The following is a 21,783-nucleotide window of genomic DNA, read 5'->3' as shown; positions in this document are numbered from 1 at the left end:
TTCACAAGGTCCTTTGCTGTTATTCTGGGATTGATTTGCACTTTTCGCACCAAACTACGTTCATCTCTATGAGACAGATTGTGTCTCCTTTCTGAGCGGTATGATGGCTGCATGGTCCCATGGTGTTTATACTTGCGTACTATTGTTTGTACAGATGAACGTGGTACATTCAGGCATTTGGAAATTGTCATTCAGGCATTTATCTTTTCTAACGACTTACTAAAACTATTGTTTGCTAATATGAAATCTGTTGAATGATTAAAAAAAAATAGTTTTAATTACTTCAACCTAAGTCTATGTAAACTTCTGACTTCAACTGTAGGCTATATACTTTGGTAACGATCTCCCCTGCTGAAAAATCCAGCTTAAACCAGCCTAAGATGGTCAGGCTGGTTTTGGCTGGTCTCCCAGCCTGGTCATAGCTGGTTTATCAGGCTGGTTTTAGAGGGGTTTTGAACACTATTTTAGCTGGTCAGGCTGGTCTTAGCTGGTCAGTGTTGGTTTTAGCTGGTCAGGCTGGTCTTAGCTGGTCAGTGTTGGTTTTAGCTGGTCTTAGCTGGTCAGGCTGGTCTTAGCTGGCCAGGCTGGTCTTAGCTGGTTTTAGCTGGTCAGGCTGGTCTTAGCTGGTCAGTGTTGGTTTTAGCTGGTCTTAGTTAGCTGGGAGACCAGCTTGACCAACTAAGCCAGGCTGGGAGACCAGCTAAAACCAGCTAAGCCAGGCTGGGAGACCAGCTTGACCAGCTAAGCCAGGCTGGGAGACCAGCTGACCACCAACTTGTCCAGGCTGGGAGACCAGCTTGACCAGCTAAGCCAGGCTGGAGACCAGCTAAAACCAGCTAAGCCAGGCTGGGAGACCAACTAAAACCAGCTACTTCCATCTTAAACCAGCTAAGACCAGCCAACCAGCTTAGGCTGGTTTTAGCTGGATTTTTCAGCAGGGTCTCCAATGGTAAAAACGCAGAGGTTAAAAATCTCTGGTTATATGTCGTATTTCAAAATATAATTTTACAGTCTAAACAAAGACAATGTGATTTTATCAAGCTGTGAAAACCTTCGGAAAGTATTCCTTGAATCGAGGTCAGACTTATTTGTATTACCATATATACAACAGAATACGGTAACCAAGTGCCGTAAAGCTTCGAAAAGTGACGTGAACGTTGCTGTCACTGTCAGGTGCGCGTACAGGTGCTTATACCTGCCTTTCGACTTTATTCAGCGTGAATTACACATGCAAACAAGATGTTTTAGGGAAGTCACGTTAGACAGGTTGAGCTTGTCAGGATTTACTTTGCAACCACACAGATGATGTGTTTTACCAAGGAACAACACGCGGACGTTAATGTGTGGCTAACATTTACACCTTTTAAACTCCTTTAACCCATAAGATTAATGCTCTTTATCAAAGTAAGTAGACATTTCGACCTTTGTCTTTGAGTAATAACAATATGCATACATTTATAAAGCGACCCATCTTCTATTGATGAGCATGTTAGAACTGATTAAAAATAGCAAGCATGAAACGCAAGTATTATTATAATCTACGTTGATTGTCGATGTAATACATTACAACAGGTTTTGTGAAAATGGCGTTTTCAAATTTGTCTTGTTTAGTTAAACTTTTAACATGCATTAAATATACTGATATATATATATATATATATATATATATATATATATAATAATAATAATTATTATTATTATTATTATATTATTATTATTATTTTTTTTTTGCAACAGGTGTTATGCATGTCGTTTTGTGCTGTGATTTTCAATGCATATCTTGTATTATGCAGGTCACCAGATTTTATTGCCTGGCTTAGTTTTGTCCCATTCAAAGAAACAAACATGAACCATCTTAAGTTGATGAGGTTTATTGTCGGCTGCTTGGTGATTGTTGCCACGGTGAAATACTTATTTAGATCCAGGTGAGGATTCCACCTAACATGGGTCTCCATCTACACGTGCACATCCATGCATCACTCAAATCAAGCTTAAATGTCCCCCCAAAAGTTTGTCATTGCAGTTAATTTATCTTTTATTTGTAGCTCAAGCAGTGGCACTCAGGAAAAGAGCCAACAAATCAGACAAGGTGGTGCTTTCTGGGCTCAACACCGTTTCCCGGTGGATAATCAGATTGATCCACTAAAAAAAGAACCAGGCCAACAAGTAAACCCAGACAGCTTAAATGTTCAGCCGGAGAAACCAGTGGACGTCCTGTCAATGCAAGAAGAAGAGCCTGATAATTCAGTGGCAACTCCATTTCAGATTGTCCATTTAGATTTGAAAGGTGCCCCACCCAAAGTCAAATATCTTGAACAGGTGGGGATGGATCTATGCAAACGGGTGTGTCGTAAACACGCTGCTCATTGAATGTTTCGTTTTTTAACATTAAGTGAACATTTTCTCTTATAGCTCTTCCCTTTGATTGCATCTCTGGGCGCTAATGGGATATTACTGGAATATGAGGATATGTTCCCATATGAGGGTGAACTTGAAATACTCAAATCAAGCTTTGCGTACAGGTGTGTTTCTGAATCCGAGCGTCTGATTGACTGTGAATAGATTCAGAATTTTGATGACTTTTTGATGACTCTTTTCTCCCTGTTTGATTGTGTCTCTTTATATATTCATCCCTTATTTTGTGGTTAATGGAGAAGTCCGGAAGATATAGAGGAAATTAAGTCTCTGGCTAAACGGCACCATCTTGAGCTGATTCCTCTGGTGCAGGTGTTCGGACACTTGGAGGCAAGTTTAGAAGAACCTAATTTGTGGCTATTCTATCACTATAACTCATTCTTGGGATTAGCAATTTGAACAAATCCCCTCATGGAGAGGGTCCCCTCATGGGGGCTGCCATGTTAGGATCGCATGACCAGCTGAGTAGTACTCGCTTATCCTCAGTAACCGCAAAAGTACAAGACCACAAACAAAAAATATACAGAGTGCACCTTTAATACATGAATTATGTATACAGTATGTGACGGCTAAAGGGTGTGTGCCCCGTAACAAATCAATGAACAAAGGAGTACATTTAGACGTATATGTTGAGTGGAAAAACTAAAAAATTACTTAAAAGTAACTAGTAATGTGATTACGGGAAAGTCAGAAATCTGATTACAATTTTATAGTAGTAATTGGTAATTATTAGTTAATTTATTTATTTAATAACTTGCGCAACACTGCCAGTAATAAAGTTGCTAGTTATAGTTACTGTATAGCTACTGTACACCTAGACAGAGGGTTATTTTACACATTATTTTTGTCTTTTGACAAAAAATATCCTTTGACCTATTAAACTCTGATATAATTTTTAGACTGACGTCCGCAATTTTTCACACTCAAATTTAAAAGCTCACCATTCACACATACCGTGGACTAAATGCCCAAAATTGGTCAACAGATAAACAGATAGTATTAAAAAAATGATATATATTTACATTTACATTTATGCATTTGGCAGACGCTTTTATCCAAAGTGACTTACAGTGCACTTATTACAGGGACAGTCCCCCCGGAACAACCTGGAGTTAAGTGCCTTGCTCAAGGACACAATGGTAGCGGCTGTGGGGATTGAACCAGCAACCTTATGATTACCAGTTATGTGCTTTAGCCCACTACGTCACCACCACTCAACATATATAGTTGCTGTTGTCCTGAATTTGTAAACATGTAATTCTGAATCTGTTCACTTTAGCTCACTTTGAAAAGGTTTTTTTTTTCTCCATCACAATATACAGATCTGAAATGTAGGCGGCGCTCTATAATGCATTTTAGCCCTCACAGATGTGCTCGTCCATAGACATTCAGTCTACTTTTTAGTTCATGCACCACCTCAAATATTACATTGAACATCTTGGCCTCTGAGTGGACTAGAAGCTCAATTTAAGTGTCATTAGAAAGCTCCCCTTAGCTCCTCTTGTTATACATGATGATGTATAACAGTTTATCATCAATAGTCAAAAACTAATTTTTCTGATGCTTTTCCTACAGAATGGCATATTTTGTTCTGGACATCTAAGATATAACATTAGATTATTCAGCCAAGCAAGCTCACAGACAAGTAAAAAAATGGCTAATATTTTAGAAAACAGCCTAAGGTAAAATCAGATATAAAGTTTTTAGTTATTTGGGGCTTACAGCAGCAGTGATTGTTACATAAATGAGTGATTCTTTTGAAAATCTTTCGATCTGTGGTAGTAGGACAACAAAATAAACTATACAGTCACATATACAGAGTTTAAGGGGTTAATTTGAGAAAATATTAAAATATTCTATCGTGTCATATTCATTCATTGAAGTACATTTTACTCTAAATTCGCATATAATGGATTTTACGAAAATCACGTGTTTTGGTTGACGATAATGTGCAAAATGACAAAAACATGTAACGGATTATAACAGACCAAAATTTAAGCAAATATTCAAATATATTGAAAAAAGTATCAACTTTATTGATGATGTTTATAAAACAATTAATGAAGCATGTATCAAACTTACCCTAACCTAAACATCCCCTAACCTAACCCAATATTAAACATGAATATGTTTAATGTGTAAAACTGTCCTGAAAACCGAAACTCCTGAAATACAGTATTAGCTACTTTTTAGATGTAGTGGTTTTTGTGGGAGGTGTTTTAACAAAATCATTCAGATGTGCTTTCACTCAGCTTTATTTTGCAGGTTTAACACTCCTGCTCACACTTCTGTTTTCTCTGTAGTTTGTCTTAAAACACCAGAAGTATTTCAGCTTGAGAGAAGTGGCTGAGTATCCCAATAGCCTAAACTCTCTGGCCCCAGGAAGCCTGGATCTTGTTAAAGAAATGTTAACACAGGTTATGAGGAAGCACCCAGAAGCAAAATGGTTCCACATCGGTGCTGATGAGGTTGGTGTATTCTTATCCTTTGTAAACCAGTTCAAAGGTTGTGTGATTTAGATTACAGTGCTGCAGTAACTGTCATCATTTACTCACCCTCATGTCGTTCCAATCCTGTTTGGCTAGCTTTCTTTTATGGGACACAAAAGAATCAGTCACCATCCACTTTAAGTGCATGGAAAAAAAAATATGCAAAAAAAGTGAATGGTGACTAAAACCATCATACTGGCTAAAGGTCAAAGTACACTTTGGTTTTCCATGTTCCGGTACGCAATTTTCATCATCAGCACAGTCCGAATAGCCTGTCTGCATGTGACCCAGTTTGTCCAGACAAGTGGACAGTCCTCATTTGCACCATTTGCGCTCACGGTCAAGAGTTTATTTTGAAAAGCTGAATCAAGTGCGTGACGAAAAGGCACACATATAAAAACTTATACCTGAGCCTTAACACTTCCTCTGTTCCATTGAAGAGAGCAGTGTTGGGGTGTAGTTAAATTAAAGTAGCGACACTACTAACCTAAAGGGATAGTTCACCCAAAAATGTAAATGATCTCATCATTTAATCACCCTCATGCTAGATATTTATGACTTTCTTCATTATGCTGAACACAAACTAAAAGTTTTAGAAGAATATCTCAGCTCTGTAGGTCCTCATAATGCAAATGAGTTGTGTCCAAAATGTTCAAGCTCCAAAAGCACATAAAGGCAGCATAAAAGTAATCCATACGACTCCAGTGGTTAAATCCACGTCTTCAGAAGCGATATGATAGGTGTTGGTAAGAAACAAATGTATATTTAAGTCCTTTTTTAGTCCCTGCCCAGTTGGTGGCGATATGCATGTAGAATGCAAATTGCCAGAAATACAAGAAGTGAAAGTGAAAGCGGAGATTTATAGTAAAAAAGGACTTATAATATTTATCTGTTTCTCACCCACACCTCTCATATCGATTTAAGCACTGGAGTCTCTTGGATTACTTTTATGCTGCCTTTATGTGCTTTTTGGAGCTTCCGAGTTTTGGTCACCATACACTTGCATAAGAAGATCCAAGACATTTCCTTCTAACAATCTTCATTTGTGTTCTGCAGATGAAAGAAAGTCATGCACATCTGGAATGGCATGAGGGTGAGTAAATGATGAGAGAATTTTTGGGTGAACTGTTCCTTTAAAAGGAGTTTGCCTTCTTTTTTTTTTAAGAGAAATGTTTAGTGTATTACTGCTGTTTCTAAACGTGTTTTGGTACGGTTATATAAAATAGGTGTTTTATTAGTGTTTAAGTTTATATTTATGTTCAGTTTCATTTTGTCACTCTGTTTAACCTTATGAAAATAAACCATGGTGTAACTATGGTAATATTGTAGTAACCACGACTGTAGTAACCATGGTTCATTTTGTGGTTACTATGGTGTGGGAGGGCGTGGCCGGGTCATGATCCTGGATCAAGCCTCCGAGGTATAAAGGTTGATTGCAGGGTGTGTAGGATCACGACCGGCCCGCCCTCCGCCCTGCCACATATGGTTTTACTCCAAATACCATAGTTAGACTACAGTTACTGTTATAAAACCCTTGTTTATGTCAGCCTACATAAATATATAACTCAGAACTGATTGTAGAATTAAATAATATAATCCGATTTTATACATCTAAAGATATATTTGCTTCTTTAAATAGCTTCAATGCAGTTAGCTACTTTGATTTGCTTGTAGTGTAGCTAACTGCTTTTTCAAAAGAGTAGCTTGACTGTTGTTTAACTACTGTGCTTTAAGATAAGAGTGGCTCGACTGTTGTTTAACTACTGTGCTTTAAGATAAGAGCGGCTCGACTGTTGTTTAACTACTGTACTTTAAGTTAAGAGCGGCTCGACTGTTGTTTATCTACTGTAGTTTAAGTTAAAAGCGGCTCGACTGTTGTTTATCTACTGTAGTTTAAGTTAAAAGCGGCTCGACTGTTGTTTAACTACTGTGCTTTAAGATAAGAGTGGCTCGACTGTTGTTTATCTACTGTAGTTTAAGTTAAAAGCGGCTCGACTGTTGTTTAACTACTGTGCTTTACGTTAAGAGCGGCTCGACTGTTGTTTAACTACTGTGCTTTACGTTAAGAGCGGCTCGACTGTTGTTTAACTACTGTACTTTACGTTAAGAGCAGCTCGACTGTTGTTTAACTACTGTGCTTTACGTTAACAGCAGCTCGACTGTTGTTTAACTACTGTGCTTTACGTTAAGAGCGGCTCGACTGTTGTTTAACTACTGTGCTTTACGTTAAGAGCGGCTCGACTGTTGTTTAACTACTGTACTTTACGTTAACAGCGGCTCGACTGTTGTTTAACTACTGTACTTTAAGTTAAGAGCGGCTCGACTGTTGTTTATCTACTGTAGTTTAAGTTAAAAGCGGCTCGACTGTTGTTTATCTACTGTAGTTTAAGTTAAAAGCGGCTCGACTGTTGTTTAACTACTGTGCTTTAAGATAAGAGTGGCTCGACTGTTGTTTATCTACTGTAGTTTAAGTTAAAAGCGGCTCGACTGTTGTTTAACTACTGTGCTTTACGTTAAGAGCGGCTCGACTGTTGTTTAACTACTGTGCTTTACGTTAAGAGCGGCTCGACTGTTGTTTAACTACTGTGCTTTACGTTAACAGCAGCTCGACTGTTGTTTAACTACTGTGCTTTACGTTAACAGCGGCTCGACTGTTGTTTAACTACTGTGCTTTACGTTAAGAGCGGCTCGACTGTTGTTTAACTACTGTGCTTTACGTTAACAGCGGCTCGACTGTTGTTTAACTACTGTGCTTTACGTTAACAGCGGCTCGACTGTTGTTTAACTACTGTGCTTTACGTTAAGTGCGGCTCGACTGTTGTTTAACTACTGTGCTTTACGTTAACAGCGGCTCGACTGTTGTTTAACTACTGTGCTTTACGTTAACAGCGGCTCGACTGTTGTTTAACTACTGTGCTTTACGTTAAGAGCGGCTCGACTGTTGTTTAACTACTGTGCTTTACGTTAAGTGCGGCTCGACTGTTGTTTAAATACTGTGCTTTACGTTAAGAGCGGCTCGACTGTTGTTTAACTACTGTACTTTAAGTTAAGAGCGGCTCGACTGTTGTTTAACTACTGTGCTTTAAGATAAGAGCGGCTCGACTGTTGTTTAACTACTGTGCTTTAAGATAAGAGCGGCTCGACTGTTGTTTAACTACTGTGCTTTAAGATAAGAGCGGCTCGACTGTTGTTTAACTACTGTGCTTTAAGATAAGAGCGGCTCGACTGTTGTTTAACTACTGTGCTTTAAGATAAGAGCTGCTCGACTGTTGTTTAACTACTGTGCTTTAAGATAAGAGCGGCTCGACTGTTGTTTAACTACTGTGCTTTAAGATAAGAGCGGCTCGACTGTTGTTTAACTACTGTGCTTTAAGATAAGAGCGGCTCGACTGTTGTTTAACTACTGTGCTTTACGTTAAGAGCGGCTCGACTGTTGTTTAACTACTGTGCTTTACGTTAAGAGCGGCTCGACTGTTGTTTAACTACTGTGCTTTACGTTAAGAGCGGCTCGACTGTTGTTTAACTACTGTGCTTTACGTTAAGAGCGGCTCGACTGTTGTTTAACTACTGTGCTTTACGTTAACAGCGGCTCGACTGTTGTTTAACTACTGTGCTTTACGTTAAGAGCGGCTCGACTGTTGTTTAACTACTGTGCTTTATGTTAAGTGCGGCTCGACTGTTGTTTAAATACTGTGCTTTACGTTAAGAGCAGCTCGACTGTTGTTTAACTACTGTACTTTAAGATAAGTGTAGCTTGTTGCTTGAGAAGCTACAGTTTCGAAGTACCTTCTCCAACAACGGAAGAGAGGAAGTCACTTTGGGTTTGGAACAACATGAGTTAGTTGAACAATCCTTTTAACCTTATGTGAAAATATAAACGTATGCCAGCTGTTGATGTAATACATGTAGGTACGTGTCCTGGGTGAAAGCGAAGATTCAAAACGCTGGTTGGAAGCCAACAATGGAGACATGGGAAAGTTGTTTCTGAATCATGTAACGGCAGTGGGGCGTTTCATGAAAGAGACGAGGCCAAAAATCAAGCTAATCTTGTGGGATGACATGCTTAGGAAACTTAACTCCAACTCTATGCAAGGTATAATAAGACAGTTTGTCTTTGATGTTAGTTTTTGCCATTAAGTAAACCACAGGGGTCTGAGAAACCAGTGTGATGCTGACATGTTATTATTTAGTGCTGAACAGTTACAGCTATTACACACATTACTGTGTGTATTTCTGTGCTCTTTATGGGAATGAGTAAAATGCTAAACCTTGTTACAGTAAAAGAAAACATGACTTCAGCATTGTTTATTTAAACTAACAAATGTGTAATAACCTGCAATACTTAAATACAAAAGATTTTCTTAAAGGTTCACATAGTGAATTTGTTTGGTCAGATTTCGCTATCCAATACAACTTGGATTTTATACTGACATTTAGTGTTTTTCAGCATTACAAATAATAATAATATATAATGTAAAGTATACAATACACACAATATAGAATACACATACACACTATATGTAATACACAGTTTACAATATAAATAGTATATATAAAATAGACAATAGGTTGTATTGTGCTATATTGACATTCAGGCTGTCGGTTGATGGTCATCACGCAAATATTGTCGGTTATTGATGCTAATGCAGAATGCATTTGCATGTGTATTTGTCATCAATTATTAATTTGTTCTACAATCAAAAGTGTCCGATAACAGGAGAGATTACCAAGATAAAGTGAGGAATATGTGGCTGGTCAGGAAGGGGTGACCCGTTCAATACTCAAATAGTTTTTTCTAGTCTTTTTTTTAATTGACACATTTCAGTTTCATGACAATTTTCCTTCCAATTGAATTGAGTAATCTTTAGCAAAATATAATAAAACTATGTATATATTTTAAGTTTCATTTATTTAATTTTGTTAAAAATCACACAATTCAATCTGATTGGTTATGAAATTAAAATGCGTAAATCTGATAAATAGGCAAAATAATTTTTGAGTGTGGAAGTGTACATCGCTTTAAACATATTTGTCAAAGTAATACTCATTTCTTTAGGGGTAAAACTTTTTACAGTGGAAAAGGTAACTTGGTGCACCTTGAAAGTTTCATAAATCCAAAAAAAGCTGAAAAAGTCCAATAATGTATCTGCTTTTTTGGTCCCTTTTTAGAATCAGGTTTGCAAAATATTGCATCCCCCATGATTTGGAACTACCTTCCCAACATGGACGTGGGTGAGATTGGTAAGGACTTGTTTTATGTATTATAATGACTATAAAGCCAACATGAATTAGAAATTGAACCTATTAGAAAAAAAAAAGTTTCTTACTTTTTCATCAAAATGTTTGTGTGGCAAGGAATCTACACGCAGGTTTATTAAACTTAAAAATAAACAAGCTAACGCAGAATAAAAGGAAACGCAAAACGCAGGGAACCTAGCACAGACAAAACATGCAAAAACTGACAAAGGAAACAGGGAAAACAAGGGCTTAAATACACAAGGGAAAACAAGGAACACCTGGGGAAGCAATCAGGGAGAATCAATCAAGGAACAAAACTACAAGGACTTCAAAACTAACACCGGAAACTAAACAAGAATTCCAACATAAAAGCACAAAAACAAAAGACAACAGGGAATATGACAGTTTGATCATAACTTGTTCTGCCTCTGAAATTATTTTCCTTTCCGGCTGATGTCATAAATCCTTCATCTTACTTTTTCAACCCCCTTTGCACTGATGAGCCAAAACATTATGACCACTCACAGGGGACGTGAATAACATTGATCATATCCTAACAAGGCCATATGTTAAGGTCTGGGTAGATTAGATGGTAAGCAAATAATCAGTTCTACTTGTCAACTTGTTGAATGTAGGAGAAATGGGCAGGAGTAAAGACCTGAGCGACTTTGACAAGGGACAAATTGTAATGGTCAGATGACTGGGTCAGAGCATCTCTGAAGGGGCAAGGCTTGTGGTGTGCTCCCGGTCAGCTGTGGTTAGTACCTACCGACAGTGGTTCAAGGAGGGACAAACTGGAGACATGGTGTTGGCCACCCTAGGCTCATCGATGCGCGAGGGCAACGAAGGCTATCCCGTCTGGTCCGAACTGACAGAAGGTCTTCTGTGGCACAAGTCACAGAAAGTTTTAATGATGGTTATGGGAGGAATGAGTCAGAAGATAAGTCACACAGACCAGTCAGAGTGCCCATGATGACAACTGTCCACCGTCAAAAGTGCCTACAATTGGCACGGGAGCATCGGAACTGGACCTTGGAGCAGTTGAAGAATGTTGCTTGGTCCGGTGAGTCCCGTTTTCTTTAACATCATGTGGACAGCCGTGTACGTGTTCGTCATTTACCTGGGGAAGTACCAGAATGCATTTTGGGAAGACGACAAGCCAGTGGAGGGAGTGTGATGCTCATCATTCATTTGGACCTACCTAAACATAGTTGCAGACCAGGTACACCCCTTCATGGCAGTGGTATTCCTTGATAGCAGTGGCCACTGCACACAATGTTCAGAAATGGTTTGAGTAACATGATGAATAGTTCAAGCTGTTGCCCTGAGCTCCAAATTCCTCAGATCTCAATCTAACTGAGCATCTGTGGGATGTGCTGGACCAACCAGTCCAACCACTCCACCTCGCAACTTACAGGACTTAAAGGATCTGCTGCTAATTTCTTGGTGCCAGATACTACGGGCCATCTTCAGGGGTTTTGCAGAGTCTATGCCTCAGCGGGTTGACGCTGTTTTGGCGGCACGTGCAGGACCAACATCATATTAGGCAGGTGGTCATAATGCTTTGGCTCATCAGTGTAGACTTCAGTCAGACACGAATGCTTGGCATATACATACAGAAAGCACAATGCAAATTTTGTCATCAGCAGAGTGCTCTGTCACTGAACATGTGAGCCCTGATTTTTCTAACTGCTCGTACTCTGAACGTGCAGTATGCGCACGCATGAGAAACTATTTGCACAAATTAGTGGGTCCACTATAGGTGGCAATACTCACTTTGGAGCTGTTGTTGTCACAATGAAGTACTAGAAGAAGATGCAATCGCTGGTAAACAGCAGGAGACAAAGATGGAAACAACAGTGGATGTGCACGTGAAGAGCACATGTGTGAAGAGATCAGGAAATACCTGAATTTGTACAACTTGAGTCTGAAGGAATATAAGGACATCATATGGGTCTAAACTCCCGAAGAGAAATTGTGTCTCATGAAACTGGTGGTTGGCACATGCAGGAACTGCCTGTGTATGCAAATGGAGTATACTTTGAATGGCTGGCATTCGACTGTACGCGCATGCTAAGTGTTCGCATCAACACCCAAGTATACTTTGGGCTTAACACCCACTTTTCACAATCTAATAAATTCCTTTTGGATAAAATTAAGTCACATCATTATTTTTCTTTTCTTGCCAAAATATCCTATTTGGAAAATGCATCAGATGACACAAGAAAATTGGCTGTGAAAGTCATTTCATATTGACTTTAAATATGTAAATGTTTTTTATATTTTAATAATATTAAAAATACTATTATTTCCTAAATTAATAATGAATAATTCCCTAAATTATAAAAAATTATACTTCATAGAATTCATTAGATAATTAATTAAAATACTTTATTTGTCAAACAAACCATATTATAATTAATTTCTTGATTTTGAATGTACATATGTACTTTGTATTTAAAGGTAACCTAATCTCCAAGTATGAGCAGGCTGGATTTAAAGGTGTGTGGTTTGCTAGTGCCTTTAAAGGAGCCTCTGGAATTGACCAGAGATGGACTCCAATAGATCACCACTTAAAAAACCATCTGCAGTGGCAGGAAGTCATTGCTTCAATGCCGCAGTACAAGTCTATTAGCTTCCAAGGTATTACAGTGACTGGCTGGCAGAGGTAAGTACTGTCCTTTTTTAACCATCAAACACGCAATCTTTAAAAACACACAAACTGGGAATGGGTTAAGCATCCACCAGAGCTACAAAACACATTTTTTTATCTATTGTTTTTCAAATGAGTAGGTTACATTATAAATGAGTATTTATTTATTTGTCTAAGATTCATGACATGGTAACATTGTTTGGTAACACATTACAAAAAGGTTAATTTTTAACATGAAATCTTCAGCATTTGTGGCATAATGAGATTAACCACAAAACATAATTTTGACTTTTCCCTCCTTTTCTTAAAATAAAATAAAGAAATAAAAAAATCTGGCTTACGGTGAGTCACTTACGCTACAGTGCAAGTGAATGGGGGCCAATCTGTAAACATTAAAATACTCAATGTTTCAAAAGCATAGCCACAAGACATAAACAATATGCATGTTAACATGATTTTAGTGTGAGCTAATTCTTACTAACCTTTTCTGTGTGAAGTTATAGCCAATTTTACAACTTCGTTGCCATTAAGATTCAATGCCGTAAACCCTTAAACGAGCGTAAACACACTGATTTAAACAACTTGACAGCTAAAATAATATACACGTTTTAACAAAAGAATGAATGCAAGTGTTTTTATAAAATTATCATCTTCACATTTCTGCCTTTAAACCCTCCAAAAATTGTCCCCCATTCACTTCCATTGTAAGCTCCTCACTGAAACCTCGATTTTTGCTTTTTTTAAAGAAAAAGAGGGATGAGTCTGAATGCATTTTTGTGATAATCAACATTATCCCACACATGTTGTCGATTAAACTTGTATTGAACCCGGAATATTCCTTTAAAAGTTGTATATGTTAACATAAGTTAATGCATTATGAATTAGCTTGAACTAACAATGAACAATACTTTATTTATAAATTAAAGCTGCGCTACGGAAGATCTTTTGGATAAAAATGAACAAAATGCCATTATTAATGGAGTGCATAAAAAATAGTGCTCAAAACAGTGTTCCTACCTTACCCCGATTCACTACGCTTATAAAAATTTAATTTGTCATTTGTAATTTGAGCATTCTGGTCAGATTTGGTGTGAAATCGCAGGCTTTATGATATGTCCGTAAGCACAGAAAAGAAGCACCAGCTGTCACATGTTCATGCTGGGGAAACTACAGTACACTGTTCAGTCAGTCACACAGTTCAGGGCAGCATCACTGCTGTCTGGATGGATCTGTTAATTGTTTGGCGAAGTTTATTTGCTATAATTCTTGGATATGTTTTCTGTTAGCATTGTTGAAGCTTACATTGCTCCGCTGCGCGTCATGGCCACATTATCACCTCGGGTGTGCTTTATTTTTCATTAATTCAACCAGTCCATCATTAAAAAACTTGAACAATCATACTAAAATATACTGGTAACTGGTGGTGATTGAGGAGAGCCGCCTGTTCTCTTTGTAAAAGACAAATTGTTTCAACCACGGATGTCACTAGAGAGCACCAATTTCCATAGTGCAGCATTAACATTAAACCAGACTAATACATTTAGTTAAAGGTCATTGGTCATTGTTTGTGTATGATACCTACTGCTTTTAATAATGTTAATAAACACACATTTTAAATAAAGAGTTACACCTTAATTTTACCCCAAAATGTATTTTGTGAGATTCGCCCTTATAATCGTGTTCATAATATTGAGATATGAATGTGGTCATTGATATTGAACGTGAAGTTAATTAAAAACAATGCATGTTTAAGGTATGAGCATCACACTGTGTTGTGTGAGCTGCTCCCAGTGGCCATCCCATCTTTGGCTGTTTGTCTTCAGACATTGAAATATGGTGAGCGTTCACATCATTTTACTTCAGGAGGTTATGGGTACTATGTGTTACTACACGACTGCTTTATGTGTACAATAAAATAGAGTAAGATAATGCTGTTGTGTTTTGTGTGTGCATTAGGTTCATTTAATGAAATGGCACGGAGTGAGATACAACGCATCCTAGGCTGCGAAATTCAACTTGACACAAACGATTGGTATGAAATTGTGCCTGGTTTTCCTTGGCTGTTTATATGTCAATGGTGGCAAACATTATTTTGATGTCTTGATCAGGGATGTAATGGAAACAGTCCCATTGGCGGCTTGATCTCAGGAAGATTAAGTGACCATGGCAACATTTTTGCTAAACGAAATTACGTACTCTCAAACTGAGATTTTCACTCGCTTTTGGCGCCCCCCACTGGAAAACTGCGGTCAAATGTGTAATAAGACGTTTGACCGCAGTTTCCCAGTGGTGGTGCCAAAAGCGAGTGAAAATATGTCGTGGTCCGACAAGGTTTTTCAGGTGAAAATTAGATGGAGGTTTAATGAGTAAAATGTGCCTCCCTAACCAAAGATTTTTTGCCTAAACTTAACCAATAGTGATCTAAATTTAAATGAGAGGTAGACACAAAACAGACCTAAACCAACGCCTAAACCTAACCGTTTTCTGAAGCAACTATGTCATCTCATGTTTGACACACGCCTCACATGTCAACTTGCGTGCTTGGCTGATCTCAAACTGGGTATTTCAGGGTTCAAAGTCCAAACATCTCTATCAGGATAGCTACCGTGGTAGTTAATCACAATGGAATAATTGTGTACGAAGGTAAATCTGTTGCAGAACTGGAGAGCTTGTAGATTTGAATTTGAGGACTTACAGGTGAAACTCGAAAAATTAGAATATCGTGCAAAAGTTCATTAATTTCAGTAATTCAACTTAAAAGGTGAAACTAATATATTATATAGACTCATTACAAGCAAAGTAAGATATTTCAAGCCTTTATTTGATATAATTTTTATGATTATGGCTTACAGCTTATGAAAACCCCAAATTCAGAATCTCAGAAAATTAGAATATTACATGAAATCAATTAAAAAAAAAGGATTTTAAATACAGAAATGTCGGCCCTCTGAAAAGTATAATCATGCAAATGTACTCAGTACTTGGTTTGGGCCCCTTTTGCATTAATTACTGCCTCAATGCGGCGTGGCATGGATGCTATCAGCCTGTGGCACTGCTGAGGTGTTATGGAAGACCAAGATGCTTCAATAGCGGCCTTCAGCTCTTCTGCATTGTTTGGTCTCATGTCTCTCATCTTTCTCTTGGCAATGCCCCATAGATTCTCTATGGGGTTCAGGTCAGGCGAGTTTGCTGGCCAATCAAGCACAGTAATACCATGGTCATTGAACCAGGTTTTGGTACTTTTGGCAGTGTGGGCAGGTGCCAAGTCCTGCTGAAAAATGAAGTCAGCATCTCCATAAAGCTTGTTTGCTGAAGGAAGCATGAAGTGCTCTAAAATGTCCTGGTAGACGGCTGCGTTGACTCTGGACTTAATAAAGCACAGTGGACCAACACCAGCCGATGACATGGCTCCCCAAACCAACACAGACTGTGGAAACTTCACACTGGACTTCAAGCATCTTGGATTGTGTGCCTCTCCATTCTTCCTCCAGACTCTGGGACCTTGGTTTCCAAATGAGATGCAAAATTTGCTCTCATCAGAAAAGAGGACTTTGGACCACTGAGCAACAGACCAGTTCTTTTTTTCTTTAGCCCAGGTAAGACGTTTGACATTTGAAGCCCATGTCCAGGACCCGTCTGTGTGTGGTGGCTCTTGATGCAGTAACTCCAGCCTCAGTCCACTCCTTGTGAAGCTCCCCACACATTTGAATGGCCTTTTCCTGACAATCCTCTCCAGGCTACGGTCATCCCTGCTGCTTGTGCACCTTTTTCTTCCACACTTTTCCCTTCCACTTAACTTTCTATTAATGTGCTTTGATACAGCACTTTGAGAACATCCAACTTCTTTTGCAATTACCTTTTGAGGCTTTCCCTCCTTGTGGAGGGTGTCAATGATGGTTTTCTGCACAACTGTCAGGTCAGCAGTCTTCCCCATGATTGTGAATTCAACTGAACCAGACTGAGAGACCATTTAAAGGCTCAGGAACCCTTTGCAGGTGTTTAGCTGATTAGAGTGTGACACTTTGAGCCTACAATACTGAACCTTTTCACAATATTCTAATTTTCTGAGATTCTGAATTTGGGGTTTTCATAAGCTGTAAGCCATAATCATCAAAATTATATCAAATAAAGGCTTGAAATATCTTACTTTGCTTGTAATGTGTCTATATAATATATTAGTTTCACCTTTTAAGTTGAATTACTGAAATTAATGAACTTTTGCACGATATTCTAATTTTTCGAGTTTCACCTGTATACTACAAATATTTATTTTTGTTAGTTGAAATTTACTCCAACAGCCTGATATGAAAACTTGTAAGCTAAAAATCTGAAGATGATAGTTAAAAACGTCTATAGTAGACAATAATTAAAAACCTGTATTTTGAATTCAGAGTTGCAGACAAATAGTCACAAATGTGTAAAATGACATTCATATAACTATAACGACTTGTATTACATAGTTACTTTTGTACTTTAATTCACTTTCACAATACAACCACAAATTGGCAGTTGCAACCTCTCAAATCTGACACTGCAATTTCAAATCTTCCCGCCTTGACATTTGGAACAACTTTAGCGCAAAACCTGTAGCAAAACTCACTTGTGCAGTTGTAAAGCCAGAAGCAATAGAGCACAGGCTACCGGTGTTGAGCAGGGCTGGGGCCAGTGAAATTATGACCAATCACAAGTCAAGTCAAGTCAAGTGGTTTTTATTGTCGTTCAACCATATACAGTTAGTGCAGTACACAGTGAAATGAGACAACGTTCCTCCAGAACCATGGTGCTACATAAAACAACTTAGGACAAACACAGAACCACATGAGACTACACAGACTAAATAACATACCTATATAAAGTGCACGAGCAAACGTGTGCAAAAAGTACGGGACAGTACCATAAATTACTAAAGGAACAGGACAATGGGCACAGTAAGAGACCAGTGCACATTTGTAATGAATATTGCAAAAAGATGACAGTTTCTAAAATGCTAAATATAAACATAACATACTATGAGAACATACTACGTTCTATGGACATAGCAGTTATTGAGGTAGCAGCCAGGTGACAATGAATTAAAGTGCAACTCTGGACATGTGCAAAAGTTGGATGGTGTACAGGTGTGTATTAAGAGCTGGAACAACTGATGCCGGACCAATCAAAATGGATCATCCTAGAACGCGATGACGTCACGCAACAGAGCCAACGCTGTTCTTTGTCTGGGTGCAGATCACAAGTGTCAGCTATTATTTTTTATTTTACAAGCATTTACGTTGTTGCCGTGAGTGTTCATTTTAACTCTATTTATAGTACACGTTTTTAAAATTAAAATCTACTAGCTCTCGAGTTTTGCAACAGATTTACCTTGATATTGTATTGCCTCTAGTATTAATTTCACCAGGAATCTTTAACGAAATGGGGAGCGCAAAGCGTAAATGTCAGTTTGCAAATATATAGTTACAGTACCATTCATTCTGAGACTAGGTTGGCCTTTTGTGCATAAAATGTTTATTTATAAATATATATATTTTTTAATTTCATGTAATAATATTACTGCTTAACCTTTTAAGAAATCATATTTAAGTTAGGAATTTACTGTATTAAATAGTTGAACCAAATTCTAGCCGTATCACTCAATTTCGGTATGCTTATTTTTAATGGTAATGGTAATCATTAAATTTTTAAAACATGATTTGGGTCAACCTGGTTACATTTGAAATGTGTCTGGGTTTAAATAAAAACATTTGCATTACTCGCAAAACAGTCAAATGTTGAATATTGTCAGTAGCAAGTCATGAGGACACACAACTGGCACCATTTCCTGCAAGTTTACATATCAATATACTATATATGCTGTAAGCTGTTGGACTGGATTGATGTATTGCATTTCATAGTTTGAGTCACTTTTTTTGATGTTCTGCAGTAAAGGTACATCCTTTCCAGGCTCAGACATTTATGACATGGTGAGCAAGATCAACAACAACCTCGAGATTTCCATTGAAAAGATCATGAAAAACTAGTAAGTGATTCACAGTCTGTTTGTCTCTGAAAATGATTTGCAGTGAATAACCCATTAGACAAATGTGCCCTCAAACAGCATTTACAGTTGAAGTCAGACGTTTACATACACTTTGGTTGAAGTCATTAAAACAAATTTTTTAACTCTCCACAGATGTAATATTAGCAAACAATAGTTTTGGCAAGTCGTTTTACCTACTTTGTGCATGACATGAGTAATTTTTCCAACAATTGTTTACAGACAGATTGTTTCACTTTTAATTGACTAAATCACAATTCCAGTGGGTCAGAAGTTTATATACACTAAGTTAACTGTGCCTTTAAACAGCTTGGAAAATTCCAGAAAATTTTGTCATACCTTTAGACAATTAGCCAATTAGCTTCTGATAGGCTAATTGGAGTCAATTGGAGGTGTACCTGTGGATGTATTTTAATGTATCTACCTGTGGATGTATCTTCAAACTTGGTGCCTCTTTGCTTGACATCATGGGAAAATCAAAAGGAAAAAAACGTGTGTACCTCCACAAGTCTAGTTCATCCTTGGGAGCAATTTCCAAACACCTGAAGGTACCACGTTCATCTGTACAAACAATAGTACACAAATATAAACACTATGGGACCACACAGCCATCATACCGCTCAGGAAGGAGACTCATTCTGTCTCCTAGAGATGAACGTAGTTTGGTGCGAAAAGTGCAAATCAATCCCAGAACAACAGCAAAGGATCTTGTGAAGATGCTGGAAGAAACAGGTGGACAAGTATCTATATCCACAGCAAAATGAGTCCTATATCGACACATGGGGACAAAGATCTTACTTTTGGAGAAATTTCCTCTGGTTTGATGAAACAAAAATTGAACTGTTTGGGCATAATGACCATCGTTATGTTTGGAGGAAAAGGGATGAAGCTTGCTAGCCGAAGAACACCATCCCAACCGTGAAGCATGGATCAGGTTGTGGGGGTGCTTTGCTGCAGGAGGGACTGGTGCACTTCACAAAATAAATGGGCATCATGAGGAAGGAAAATGATGTGGATATATTGAAGCAACATCTCAAGACATCAGCCAGAAAGTTAAAGCTCAGTCACAATTGGGTCTTCCAAATGGACAATGACCCCAAGCATACCTCCAAAGTTGTGGCAAAATGGCTTAAGGACAACAAAGTCAAGGTATTGGAGTGGCCACCACAAAGCCCTGACCACATTCCTGAAAAAGGCCTACAAACCTGACTCCGTTACACCAGTTCTGTCTGGAGGAATGGGACAAAATTCCAGCAACTTATTGTGAGAAGCTTGTGGAAGGCTACCCAAAATGTTTGACCCAAGTTAAACTATTTAAAGGCAATGTTACCAAATACTAACAAAGTGTATGTACATTTCTGACCCACTGGGAATGTGATGAAAGAAATAAAAGCTGAAAGAAATCATTCTCTCTACTATTATTCTGACATTTCACATTCTTAAAATAAAGTAGTGATCCTAACTGACATAAAACAGGGAACGTTTTCTACGATTAAATGTCAGGAATTGTGAAAAAATATGTTTAAAGATATTTGGCTAAGGTGTATGTTAACTTCTGACTTCAACTGTACATAGAGCATAGGAAGATATTTATTCTCCTTCATTAAATTCTTTGTTTTGAACTTACTGCTGACTAACATTTTGTTTGTTTGGTGTCATGCAGCCACATCAGGGGATCATTCAGTTCTTATAATCGCAAACGCAACTTTGCAAACCCTCGAAATCTTGGATTTTTCAGAGATTCGCTGATAAAGTAGGATTTTTAGCACTCTCATTATTACTTGTTTATTTGGGAATGTCACTGTCTGCAGGTGCATTAACTGATACATATTTTCTTTTCTTTCTTTGGCGTTGTCAGATTGCTGGATGAATGGGATTCCTTTTTGCTGACTTTCAGGCGAAGCATGGAAGCTATTTTCTACCCAGACACTTTAGAGGAGTGGTTGGAAGAGAATGTCAATGAGCACATAGAAAGACTTCATAAAATGGTGATTGATGTTGAACGAATCATTAAACTCAATGGACAGCCAAAAATGGATTCCTTGAAAATGAGATGAAACAAGAGAATAGGTCAGGAAGGGTATTCCAAGTTCCAAGAGTGGATTGCTGCATTGAAAACTCTAAATATGAGGGATTTTTTTCCCAATTTAGGGATGTTCTATTTTTCCTGAAGCCATTGTTGGAAAAGATGCATATATTATTTAGATTTGTCGAATTCTATAAATGCAGATGCTGCCTAATTACAATAATGGATCTACTTCTTTAAGAAGTGGTCTTACCTTACTACTCATTGTTAGATATGTTTCATATTTATTCCAGTTTAATTATTTTAGAAAATACTGTTAATTATTATCCTTACTGGTACGTGAGTACAGTAAAATTGGTACATACAGTCTTTCTATTGTTAATATAATAATGATGGAACGCTATGAAGTTTCAGCTTTTAAATGTTAGTATTTTATACATTTTTTACTTTCAGGAATATACAAATACTTACTTTTGTAGTTCTAAGAGCAATCACTTATGTCATACAGACAACTGAGAGCCTCAGTTAAAAGTAAAACACTTTTATTGTACTGTTTCAACAATTTTCCATTAACTGCAGAAGCTTTTACTACAGAACACTTTAAAACTGAAACCTGGTGGCATTACTTTTGGTCTTGGGAGCATACATTAGATTTTATCTTTATTTCAATATATAAATACTCAACAAAGTATGCTGGATATGTTTTCTTTATGTGTTTTTTTTGGGTATGAAAATTTACAATAAAAAAAGAAACCAGAGTTTTCTTTGTGTTTAGCATCTGTCATCTCTTTCACCCTGGACTACACTTCCCATGATTCCCTGCCCTGCAGCCGGTTTCACAAAGCTATTTTAGACCGGTCTATAGTGTTAGACAAGTCTAAAATTTGCTCATAGACTAGTCTAATGCAATTTAGACAGTTTCACAAAA

At 37.8% G+C, this 21,783-nt stretch overlaps 1 protein-coding gene across 1 annotated transcript; it reads left to right on the top strand.

The window, feature by feature from the left end:
• The first annotated feature begins 1,196 nt into the window (after positions 1-1,196).
• LOC127647147 (hexosaminidase D-like) lies at positions 1,197-21,608 on the top strand. Its single transcript, XM_052131226.1, has 14 exons — positions 1,197-1,404; positions 1,794-1,925; positions 2,046-2,319; positions 2,413-2,522; positions 2,658-2,745; positions 4,719-4,883; positions 8,814-8,997; positions 10,074-10,145; positions 12,606-12,810; positions 14,549-14,631; positions 14,752-14,827; positions 18,716-18,811; positions 20,493-20,582; positions 20,688-21,608. Exons 2-14 carry the CDS (start codon positions 1,846-1,848, stop codon positions 20,884-20,886), a joined length of 1,722 nt encoding a protein of 573 aa, XP_051987186.1. The 5' UTR covers positions 1,197-1,404; positions 1,794-1,845; the 3' UTR covers positions 20,887-21,608.
• The last annotated feature ends 175 nt before the right edge of the window (positions 21,609-21,783 follow it).

This window comes from Xyrauchen texanus, chromosome 8, assembly GCF_025860055.1.
Source record: "Xyrauchen texanus isolate HMW12.3.18 chromosome 8, RBS_HiC_50CHRs, whole genome shotgun sequence".
Classification (NCBI taxonomy): Eukaryota; Metazoa; Chordata; class Actinopteri; order Cypriniformes; family Catostomidae; genus Xyrauchen; species Xyrauchen texanus.
The sequence above is the reverse complement of the archived record's forward strand: the minus strand, read 5'-3'. Positions and strand labels throughout refer to the sequence as shown.

What these genes read in the sequence shown, in the direction of transcription:
- LOC127647147 (XM_052131226.1), top strand. Translation starts at nt 1,846, where the DNA reads ATGAACCATCTTAAGTTGATGAGGTTTATTGTCGGCTGCTTGGTGATT. An exon ending in CAACTTGACACAAACGATTG is followed by an intron (nt 14,828 to 18,715) that starts GTATGAAATTGT and finishes GATGTTCTGCAG; the next exon opens with TAAAGGTACATCCTTTCCAG. An exon ending in TTCAGAGATTCGCTGATAAA is followed by an intron (nt 20,583 to 20,687) that starts GTAGGATTTTTA and finishes TGGCGTTGTCAG; the next exon opens with ATTGCTGGATGAATGGGATT.